The 12,173-nt window shown below is 39.4% G+C and overlaps 2 protein-coding genes across 2 annotated transcripts in view; one reads left to right on the top strand and one right to left on the bottom strand.

Annotated features, from left to right (window-relative positions):
• The window catches only part of TDRD9 (tudor domain containing 9), a 143,838-nt gene extending 131,907 nt beyond the window's left edge, over positions 1-11,931 (bottom strand). The window contains exon 1 of the mRNA XM_032771627.2: positions 11,773-11,931. Coding sequence (XP_032627518.2) covers positions 11,773-11,927 — 155 coding nt within the window. The 5' untranslated portion in view covers positions 11,928-11,931. The remainder of the gene's footprint in view (positions 1-11,772) is intronic.
• Positions 5,473-6,862, top strand: RD3L (RD3 like). The gene is made up of 2 exons (XM_032771626.1): positions 5,473-5,771; positions 6,565-6,862. The coding sequence occupies exons 1-2, from the start codon at positions 5,473-5,475 to the stop codon at positions 6,860-6,862; spliced, it is 597 nt and encodes a 198-aa protein (XP_032627517.1).
• Positions 11,932-12,173: the final 242 nt, after the last annotated feature.

The raw sequence follows: 12,173 nt of genomic DNA, 5'->3' as shown, positions 1-12,173 counted from the left end.
TCACCTTGTGGGAGAGAGGGAACACTACAGCAGCCCACCATAATAGTATTTAATTTCAGAAAGGGGAACTACACAAAAATGAGGAAGTTAAACAGAAATTAGAAGGCATAGTACGAAAAGTGAAATCCCTACAAGCTGTATGGAAACTTTTTAAAAACACTGTAATAGAGGCTCAATTTAAATGTAAGAATATAAGAACGGCCATACTGAGTCAGCCCAAAGGTCCATCTAGTCCAGTATCCTGTTTTTCAACGGTGGCCAAAGCCAGGTGCTTTAGAAGGAATGACCAGAACAGGTAATCATCAAGTGATCCATCCCCCGTCACCCATTCCCAGCTTCTGGCAAACAGAGCCTAGGGACACCAGCCCTGCCCAACCTGACTAAAAGCCACTGATGGGCCTATCCTCCATGAATTTATCTAGTTCTTTTTTGAACCATGTATATACCAAATTAAAAAACAGCGAAGACCAAAACAGTTTCACCGTGGCTCAACAATAAAGTAACAGAAGCGGTTAGAGACAAAAAGGCATCCTTTAAAAAACTGGAAATTAAGTCCAATTGAGAAAAACAGAAAGGAGCATAAACTCTGGCAAGTGAAGTCCAAAAATATAATTAGGAAGGCTAAAAAAAAATCTGAAGAACAGCTGGCTAAATATGCAAAAAGTAACCGCAAAAAAAAAAAAAAAAAAAAAAAAGCACAACTTAAGTACACCAGAAGCTGGAAGCCTGCTAAGCAATCAGTGGGGCCACTGGACAACTGAAATGTTAAAAGAGCACTGAAGGATGATAAGGCCATTGCAGAGAAACTATATTAATTCTCTGTATCGGTGTTCACAGCTGAGGATGTGAGGGAGATTCCCAAACCTGAGCCATTCTTTTTAGGTGACAAATCTGAGCAACTGTCCCAGATTGAGGTGTCATTAAGAAAAGATTTTGGAACAAATTGATCAATTAAACAGCAATAAGTCACCACGACCAGATGGATTCACCCAAGAGTTCTGAAGGAACTCAAATGTGAAACTCCAAAACTACTAACTGTAGCATGTAACCGATAATTTAAATGAGCTTCTGTTACCAGATGACTGGAGGATAGCTTATGTGATGCCATTTTTTAAAAAAGGCTTCCAGAGCCAGTCCTGGCAGTTACAGACCCATAAGCCTAACTTCAGTCACAGGCAAACTGGTTGAAACTATAGTAAAGAACAGAATTAACAGACACAAATGAACATGATTTGCTGGAGGAAGAGGCAACATGGTTTTTGTAAAGGGAAATCATGCCTCACCAATGTACTAGAATTCTTTGATGGGGTCAACAAGCATGTCAATAAGAGTGATCCAGTGGATATAGCGTACTTGGACTTTTAGAAAGTCTTTCACACAGTCCCTAACCAAAAGCTCTTAAGCAAAGTAAGCAGTCATGGGGTAAGACAGAAGGTCCTCTTATGGATCAGTAAGTAGTTAAAAGATAGGAGACAAAGGGTAGAAATAAATAGTCTGTTTTCAGAATGGAAAGAGGTGTCCTCCAGGGCTCTGTACTGGGACCAATTCTGTTCAACATATTCATAAGGAAGGATCTTATCAAAACTGCTTAAAGAGATTCAGGAAAGTAGTTCACTCTGGCATGTGCACTTCTTGCTGAGAGAGAGAGAGAGAGAGTGCACGTGAATGAACACACAGCTGCCCTGCTAAACAAGTCAAGAGGAAGTCTAGGAAATGGAGATGGGAGAGACGGCTAGTGAGTCCAAAAGATGACTAGCTGCCTTCTGGCCTTATCTGCATAACAGGAGGAGCTACCACTGAAGTCCAGAAAGGGCTATTAATTAAAATGGAGCAGTAGCAATGGTTGAGTACATAGCCAACTCGACACATGTCTAACAATGGGGCACTCCAAGCAGAATATTAGAAATAGCATTCCACACATTTACTGTGATCTAGAAAACGAGGTGAATGGTGTGGTAACGATTTGATGACAAAATTTAAATTAGTAAATTTGTAGGAAGGATTGTGATCAATTCCTGAAGAACCTAAGGAAACAGATAATTGGGCAACACAATGGGCAGATTAAGTTAGAGAAAAGTGCAAGGTAAGACTACAATTTGAGATTTATCTATATACTGATTAGTTTATTCCTCTCAGGAAAGAGCTAAAAAATATTGTGGAAAACTAATTGAAGACATCTGCTCGATCTGCAGCAGCAAAATGAATAGAAAAAATATACAGAATTGTATCAACTGATGGTATGGTTTCACCTAAGTATTACACATAAATTTGGTCATTATATCTTAAAAATGACCGAGAGATTCAGAGGAGGACAATGAAAATGGTAAAAATGTACTGATTTGGGAGTGGGTGGAGAGAAGGAGGTTAAAGGACTAAGGGTAAAATTTTCAGAAGCACTTAAGTCCCATTTTCAGAAGTAATTTAGGTTCCTAAGTCTTAAAGTCAATGAGACCTATGCTCCTAAGTGCCTAAATCACTTTTGAAAGTGTGATTTAAGTGCTTTTGAAAGTTTTTCCCTAGATCTACTAGGTGAGGAAGGAAAAACAAGAGTGAGGAGCGAGAGTACAGATTGCTAACATAATGATCTCGAAAAAGCCAGTTAGATGCATCTATTTCCAGTAAGATAAGAACCAGAGAGCACTCACAATTAAAAGGCCATATATTCAATGTTAAGAAGGAAATACTTTGTGCCATGTGTAATTTAACTATGGAACTATATGAAGGATATCATTGAGGCAAACAGCTCAGGAATTTTTCATAAGAATTTATGTAAGTAATAACAGCAGCTGTAATTTACTAATTCAGATAAAATTCCTTAAATTGGCTTATACACTAAGTATTATCAGCTGAGGCCAAACAGAAATGTCCACCTAATGGTACTGTGGTAAGTGGGAGGAGTTACACCTCCCAAGGAAGCATTCAGGATTGGCCACTGGATATCAGACTAGATTAACTATTGCTCTGCTTTGAATCATCCTTAATTCCTCACTGAATCAGGATCTGAAGTTTATATGAAGGCATGTAGTATGGATGCTGAGTTTAACTGTTTTATGCCAGTGGAATGTTAAACACTTTCAATGTATATCCCCACAAAATACATTAAGGTACCAAGCAAAGCACTGTAGATACAATATCTTTAAAGACTGCTCACTGTGGTTTTAAAGTCATGTATCTTCCAGTATTCACCTGCTTGCTTTTTAAAGTTTATATTGTCCATGTATTGTACAACAGTTTGCTTTCTAATACAATACAATTTGATATACTTTTTGGGAAAAAAGTGGTGACACACTAACTGTACTGGAAGAGAGGTGGCAGGAAACATTTTCATTTCAACTGAAAATTTGTGACGACAGTTCTGTCATTATAAGCCCAGCTCTTTTCCTTTTTCATAGTACCATATACGATGCAATGTGAAAACCTTCCAGCTGAAGATAATTAATACTGACATCTGAATTTTTCCAATGTATAAGTAGTATCAGCTTTAATAACAGCCACACACATCATCCTTTATGTTGCATGACATTTGGAACAGATTTACACAACCCCTGTTCTTACAACAGTTCAACAAAACAGTAGAGAGGTAAAAGCAGGAGAGAACAATACTTAAAGCAGAAGAGAGAGTCACTAAAACAAACAATACAGAGAGCAGAAGGCATTTCATATATCATGCCTGCTGTTTAGATTAATAGGGACAGACCTGATAACTGGAACGGAAAATGGCTGCTTCAGCGACCTTTAGCATGAACAATATCATCCCTGAAAATGAATCTTGAAGTGGATATTTTCCAATATAATCAACAAGAAAAAAGAACAAGAGATACACGTTCAGTTAAGAGAGGAAAAAAAGTCTATGGTAAGACTTACAATCCTGTTTTTACTTCAGTCTGAGTTTAATTTACGTCATTGTTCTAACCCTTTATCCATTATAAATTAGATTAATATATTTTCCATGGGGTACTGTAGTGTTGCAAAGTTGCTTCTTTTACTACATTTGAAATGATAATTAAAAATGCTAACAGTTAAACACTACAACTAAAAACAGTTTTAATACCATGAGATGAAATTCATCAGAAAACAAGAGTATTACAATAGCCTAAAAATCTCTGAACAACTACCTCGTAAGTCGCTCTTTACTGTCACTGCTCAGTTAAGATGAGCTTTCACAAGATCTAACCAGAAAATTATTGTTATACATTTAGAACTGTAAACAGAAACAGTCTGATATATATTTCCCTTACACTAACAGAAGAAGAAAAAATCTTTAGCATCTAAGTGACCTGAAAGTTTAGACAGACAATAAAAGAAACAGTTATTTTTAGAGCTCTAAAGGCATAAAAATACAGCACCAAATTGTGACCTACAGCTATGCACAGCCAAGCATCACATCATGCGACAGTCTTAACTTTAGCTAGGAGCACATCTGTAGTTGCTTCAGATATCATTGTTCATCTGATGATCAACAATACCTTTGGATGTATTTAGCAACAAGCATCTGAAATCGCTGCCATCTTTTTTTAAATTGCTGCCATAGGCAGAACTCAATTCAAAGGTATGAGACCTTAATGGAGTCAGTGAAAAGTACTTGGTTGCCAATGCTAGGCAACAGGATTTCTCTCTACTTTACAAGTTAAATTAATCTTAAAAACAGAAGGAATCAAAATCTCATGCTCAGTCCAGATAGTTATTCTTCCAAGCACAGTTTAAGTGAATAAATGGAGAAACTCTTTTTCTTTCAATAGTGGCTACAGCCGGGAAACAGAATATGCTAGAATAAGAAGAGATCTCAATTCAAGCAAACTCAACCACAACAACTTGTTCACAAATAAGTGCATCAAAGGTACAGTATGTTATTTTACCCAAGTTAGTGTACTGTTTTGTAATAGATGTGACAAGTTACACCTACATAATAAAAATATATAATTTAATCTATTGCTAGTATAGTTTTCCAGATGCTAATGTGTAAATAAGAAAAAATTAAAATAAAATACAGGTATTGAATTTTAAAGAGTGAAAAATGCAGAATCATACTACCTATCTCTAAAAATCGATCAACTGCTTAAGAATTGCTTTAACTGCAAGTTTATCATTTTGAACTTCATATATTAAAAGCATTTCAGGATGACAATTTATCAAATGATATTTTCTACTTAGGATGACAATTCATTTTCAAAGTCTAGTAAATTTTAGTATGATTTGATGGTGCAGATAAAACAATTGAAGAGATAAACTGCTACAAGTCTCTTTCAATCTTTGTAAAAATTGTAACGTGTCAGATTTAATTTGAGTTTGGAGGCTTTGATCAGTAACTTCTTAAAGTGTGTTGCAAAATATTTTAATATTGAGCATATGCCAATCTATATCAATGCACCACATAAAGCATTCTGAATTTTCCATTAATCTTTTTCATGGAAAACAAACACTACAGTTTACAATACAAAGAGCTATAATGTTCAATCTTCTCATAGCTAAAAAATGCCGCTTTTTGGTTGGATGAAATGGTCAAAAAATGAGTCCTACAAATCTGCACAATATCCTGGCTCAGAAGTAGTGACCAAGACCTTGCTGAGGGAATTGAAATGGCACCTGAAAGAGCGTGAAAGATTAGTACAAGAGATTGAAAATGAACAAAAAGTCCAGAAAAATGGTGTGGATTACAACTGGTTGAAGAACTACCAAAATCCGCAAGCCACAATCCCAGCTACTGAACAAAGGCAGCTTGAAGTCCTTTGTTCACAAATTCAACCTTGCCAAACTGGAACTGTTCTTAGCAGGTAACAATTTTTTTTTCTTATTATCAAACTAGAAAGTGACAATTACAAAGTTGTTAAAATTTGGTTGTGTTTTTTTCCCCAAAGTAACAATGATTAGGAATTTAAATGAAGATTTATTTGCATAGCTTCCTATAGCTTTTCTAGAAAATAAAACTCTGATTTTATAACACAGTACACTGACTAAAGGTCTTCTATAATGCCTTTGTATTGCATTATCTTCGAAGTACCAGAGAGATATACAATGCTTAGACATCTGACACCCATCATTTACCTGATGATCACAGAATTGAGTTAGAGTATTAACACAACAACAACAGTTTACATACAAGCCTCCAATCTCTTCATATTTTAAAGGGATTGCAATTAAGCATGTCTCAACATTTAGTTAAAACACATTAATAATTAACTTTTTCTATGTGATACTGTATATATAAATTCCCGAGATGATGTATTTTTATATATTTTCCCGGACTGTGTAGGAAGAACAGAACCTATTCTCCCTTTAAAGCCCAGAAAATACTTGAGGGCAAAGTCAGTTTGAATCAATTTACCAAAATGACTTAAAAAAAAAACAAAAAAAAAACCACACACCCTAGTATCCACTGATCTTAAGTTGTACTGTATCCAAATACACTGTAGGAGCTTTTATTTTTCTCTTCTTTTTTTTTTTTGGAAGAAAAGAAACAAGTGAGGCCAGAAAGTTTTTTTCCCTAAAAAAGGGAAGAGGAGGAAAAGTGTGCTGGAATAGTTTTCAGCACTGAAAATTAGATTTCAATTCTTTTTTTGTTTCTAGATTTCGTGAAGTTTTGGCAGAAAATGATGTCTTACCTTGGGAAATAGTCTACATATTCAAGCAAGTTTTAAAAGATTTTCTAACTACTATTGAGAAGGAAAACCAAAAAGACCAACTGGTAGATGTATGGAATACAAATTGCTCTGAACACTTCACAGTGCCTGGTGACAGCTCTAACAAATTGGACAAAGATGAAATTCCCACAGTTTCAAGTTACGTTGACAAGAATACACAGAGCATGTTTCCCACTTTTTCTCACCGAATCTGGAATCTTCCATATTACTATCCATCAAGTTAAAATTTGTCTTCAGTTATCTGATTTCCCTTTTATCATCCCAATTCAAAGACATAAAAACATACAGGAATACGAAATATGACATGCTCCCCTTTGTTGCGATCTCAGAATTTTAAATCCCTATAGTCTCTATACATTTTACAGACTTTAATTAAAATAATTACCCTTTTTACCATTACTATTCCAAGGATATTGTGTTTAAGGGAACCTTTTAATATAAAGAGAAAAAAATATAACTGTAGATCTTTCCAAAAAGTGTTGAAACTATCCTGTTTGTACTGTACCTATAGCATCTACTGTAACAACCAATAGCCATTTTCCATATTTCAAAATCCGATCACCGTGCAAAACGTTAGCAGGGACTTCTGTTCAGTAATCTACATAGTTTTTTGAGATTCTTCTAAGGAAACAATATACCGCGTGTGAGGTATGCTTTAAAACAGTAAACTATTTATTCAATATAAACAAGGAGACGTTCTGATGATGAAAACTATTTCACAAGTCCAACAAGAACTTGTAAAGGGAAAATAATCAAATGTTGTAACATTGTCTGTACTGTTTATGGTTAGTTTTCTGAACATGTTGTAATACTGCAAAGCTCCTTAAATGAAGAGAAACAATCTGGATATTTAACTAGCTTTAGTGGCTGGTTCTCTCTCCTTGAAGAGATTTAGAGATACCTTTTTATTTCGAAATAAAAGTGGTTTTACTTCATCTCCTTGCTTTTCTTGGAAAAAGTTAATTATCAGGGCTGTAGAATAACTTTCAGTGATTTGGTATCTTACAGAATCAGCTTTCTATAGTGGTGAATGAGTCTGAAAACCTGTTCCAGAGGATATACATTACTTAGGCATTTAAAATTAAAAAATAATAAAATTTAAAAAACCACACACACATAAAAGTTGCTGCCCCAAGCCATCAATATGGGGTCATAATAAAGTTGTATTAGACCAGGGCTTGGCAACCTTTCAGAAGTGGTGTGCTGAGTCTTCATTTATTCACTCTAATTTAAGGTTTCACATGCCAGTAATACATTTTATAGTTTTTAGAAGGTCTCTTTCTATAAGTCTATAATATATAGCTAAACTATTGTTGTATGTCAAGTAAATAAGGTTTTTTTAAATGTTTAAGAAGCTTAATTTGAAATTCAATTAAAATGCAGAGCCCCCCAGACCCAGGCAGTGAGAGTGTCACTGAAAATTAGCTTGCGTGCTGCCTTTGGCACGCGTGCCATAGGTTGCCTACCCCTGTATTAGGCTCAAGTGACATGTAGTAACTGTGGCCACAACTGGCACAATTAGAGCGGAAAAATCAATGAACATGATGCAAAAACCCACTTTTGCTGCAATTGTGAAAGGGTTAGATTTAACTCCCACCATCACAGAAGAAAGATTTCTGCACACTTTTGTTACACAAAAAGCTTCTTTCTCCAGATGTTCTTTCCTTTTGTTAGTCTGTCACACCATTAAAAAAATAAAAATTGGCCCCAATTCTAAGTGTCTTTTCACAAAGGCACTATGGAGAAACACTTCCTCTGCTTATTCTCCTACTACAGTATACCAGTAAGACACTTCAATAGAGTTCCTCAACATGTAGAGAAAGGACAACTGAAGCTTTGAGAGATATTCATCTATTGATTTCCAGATTAAAAAATAAAGGTTACAATGAAATTAAGGTTGAGTAGACAAAACAAGAACACATTCAGCTTTTAAAATACTAAACTTTGAAAAGCTTGGAAATACAAAGAACATTCCAAGTACAAAAAACTACCTGGAAAAATAGACTCATGAGATAAAGGTCACCTTACCTTCATTTAGTGTTGGCAGTCTCAAAAAAAAATCTGAAAGTTTAGTTAAGCAAGTATTCGTTTTCCTAAGAGCTTATACTCTTATAACTGTCTATAACTCTAGACATGGATCAGTTTTCCACACCCATAGGAACAGGCCTCCCTTACCTTCTGAGCTGTAGATTAGGCTTAAATAAAGGCTGGGAGTGGACGGGTCATTATACAAAGCAGAAACTGTTTCCCATGCTAATTTTCCCCTACTGTTACTCACACCTTCTTATCAACTTTTGGAAATGGGTCATCCTGATTATCACTACAAAAGTTTTTTTCTCTTGCTGATAATAGCTCACCTTAATTAATTACTCTCATTACAGCTGGTATGGCAACAGCCATTTTTTCATGTTCTCTGTGTATATATATCTTCCTACTCTATTTTCCACTGCATGCATCCAATGAAGTGGGTTTTAGCCCACGAAAGCTTATGCTCAAATAAATTTGTTAGTCTCTAAGGTGCCACAAGTACTCCTGTTCTTTTTAGAATATTTAGTAACTCATTGGAGAAGCTATGAAAAACACTGGGAAACAAGTGTGAACCCTCGCAAGCATCCTAAAGCTCAGCGTGTATATCTATGCTACAACTAGCCGCAAGTCAGAGATGCAGACTCATGCTACAGCACTAAAACAGCTGCACTTGGGACTGAGCTGCAAGGTTTACACAGCTGTTTTTAGCACCACTGCACAAACCCAGGTCTGTCAACCCAGGATGTGTAGACATACCCGGGGAGCAGGTGCCCAATGAGCTTATATCTCATAGTGGCAGCAGCTCTACAAAAAGCCTCTTGAAACTAATGAGCATATAAAGTAGGTCAAAAGAAAGGGAGTGAACACCCTTCTGATCAATTACTCTAGCCTCACCATCATGCAACACTCAGGTCTGCAGAAGTAGAGTTCCTTTCCTACAAGTCTCAGGAAGTCCATAGGGAGCGATGACTGTGTGAGAACCATAGGCGCTGACTCCATGGGTGCTCTGGGGTTGGAAAAAAATTGGTGGGTGCTCAGCACCCACTGGCAGCTCCCCGCCCCGCCCCTGGTTCCAGCTCACCTCCACTGTGTCCTGCTTCTCCCCCTCCCTCCCAGCGCTTGCACCGCAAAACATATGATTTGCGGGGCAGGAAGGGAGGGGGGAGGAGGGGAAACGTGGCACACTGGAGGAAGAGGCAGTGCCGGGGCAGGGATTTGGGGATCCAATAGGGGCAGGGAGGGGGCAGAGTTAGGGCAGGGACTTTGGGGATGGGGTTGGAATGGGAGTGGGGCTAGGAGGAAAGGGTGGAGTTAGGGTGGGACCAGAGACAGGGGGGAGCCGCAGGCTCCCACCGGCACTGGAGAAAGTTGGCACCCAGGGTGAGAACAGGGAGACTTTGGTGGGAAGAAGTGAAAGGAGCATATACCATGATTCCCAAGACCTAAGAGAGGGGATTAACCTGTTGAGCCTTTTGAATAACATTTTTTTCATTGTCAAATGTCCCTAATGACCAAGAAATTATACTTTGAGCTCTCTCTCTGCAAGAGAACGTGAAAAATAATTGAATGTTTACAATTCCAGGACTCGGACATGCTATATTAAGCATTCCAGAGTTGACATTCTCTGGTGTAGCTCCAAAAAACACAAAGCTAATTTTTTAATACAATGAAAATTTTGGTCATATGCACTAGATCTGTGCTATGGGAGTCCACTTAAGCAGTAGTATCTTTCTATTTTGCCATTTTCTCATTAAAAAAGGTAAGGGAGTTGTGAAACTACTTCTTTCTAAGGCCAGAGTATCAAGGCTGAAAAATCAATGATTTAGTGGTTAACGCATCACTCTTCTGCAATATAGAACTAACATGGGCTTCCAAAGAATGCTAGCCTCAAACAATATGAGATGATCAAACAGCAGAGTATTCACAGTTAGACACAGAGATTTATGAGTACAGTATACTCCCAATTATCCGAATAGCATGGGGGACAGAGATTTTATTCAGATAATTGGGAGTTTGGATAACTGCAGGAGTGACAACAAACCTTTTTCAGCTCCGCTGTCATGACCCTGCTCACTGACTCCTGTAACAGCAGGCTGCAGAGGGTTTCCTTTGCTGTCACTTCTACCCTCTCGGTTATTGCAAGCCCAATGTGTGATGGCAAGGCTGCAGTTCTGGAGGAGCACAGATGCATCCCCATGACAGGGCTCTGCTCTGCCAAGTCCAAGCCTTCCTTGAACCTGGAGCCTTCAAGGATCGGGTGTGACCAGCACTGTAGCAGCACAGAAAGTCCTCTGCAGCTCCTCTGTCATAGCCCTGCTCACTCACTCCCATGACATCAGAGCTGCAGAGGACTCCGTGTGCTGCTGCAGAAGGCATTCAGTTGCAGGCTGGCTGGCTTCCCCCACAGCTAGGGAGGTAGGCTCATCCTGCTCCTCCTCACAGTCCTGGCCAGGGGTACCTACTCTCTATTATCCAAATCTCCACGTTATCTGAATCCCTTCTTTGCCCCCCACACTCCTCCCAACATGAGCTACATATGAGAAAAGAAAGGGATTCAGATAACAGGGAGGAGGTTTGAATAAGTCAGGTAACATGGTATTGGATAAACAGTACATACTGAATGGCTGAAAATGTCTATTAGTGCTAACAAACTGCTACCCACTTGTGGCAAAGTAACATCTTCTGGCAAACTAAATGTGCAACAATAACTTCACTCTTATAATTAATGGTTTCTCAAGAACTTCACTCTACCTTAGCTCCCACCTCATGGCTACGCTTCTCAGATGTGTGCCTGTCTCGGCTCAAGATAGTCATGTCCTAGTATTCCACCCTGCTGGCAAGGCTCCAGGGCTTTCCCGGTTCAAGCCCCGCCTTCCCCGTCGCCGTTCAGGAGCCTCGGGGGGGGGCAAAGGTACCAGGCAGAGGGAGCTTTCTATTGCCGCTAATCCCCAGGCCGCTCCCCACCACCTCCCCACCCAAGAAAAGCGCCGCTACAGTAGGGCAGGCCACAGTTGGGGCCCGCTCCAGATCCGTGTCAAAGGCAGGAGGAATAATCCCGGCCCGGCCCACTGCACCGCTCCCCTCCCTGGACAGCTCCCACACTCACCCGGCGGCGGGCGGCTCCGACGCTGCGAGCCCGGCGCCGCGGCGCGGGGCGGGCACGGCGACCTGAGGCTCACCGCCTAGTAACTCGACGTTGGTGACGGCCTTGCCGAGAGTGAACCAGTCAGTGATCTGGTCGAGGGTGAGCTTCGGCAGCATGGCGGCGCCGGGCCGTAGGCAGCTCCCCCGCTACAGTCGATGGGACCAGAACTCCTTACGCCGCCACGTGCATCCCGCGCGATCGGCTGGCTCCACCCCCTGCAGCCCTGCCCTCTAGCCACGTGTTCAGGCTGCGCAGCTGCGGCCGGTATTGGAGCTGTTTGGTTTCCTGCGCTTCTTTGCGCGAAGTTCCCTTCGCACCGTTCTTTGGTGCTTCCAAGTCCTTCCTGCAGTACTAGGGATAAT

The sequence above is a fragment of the Chelonoidis abingdonii genome, chromosome 4 (genome assembly GCF_003597395.2).
Source record: "Chelonoidis abingdonii isolate Lonesome George chromosome 4, CheloAbing_2.0, whole genome shotgun sequence".
In the NCBI taxonomy this organism is placed as follows: domain Eukaryota; kingdom Metazoa; phylum Chordata; order Testudines; family Testudinidae; genus Chelonoidis; species Chelonoidis abingdonii.
The sequence above is the reverse complement of the archived record's forward strand: the minus strand, read 5'-3'. Positions and strand labels throughout refer to the sequence as shown.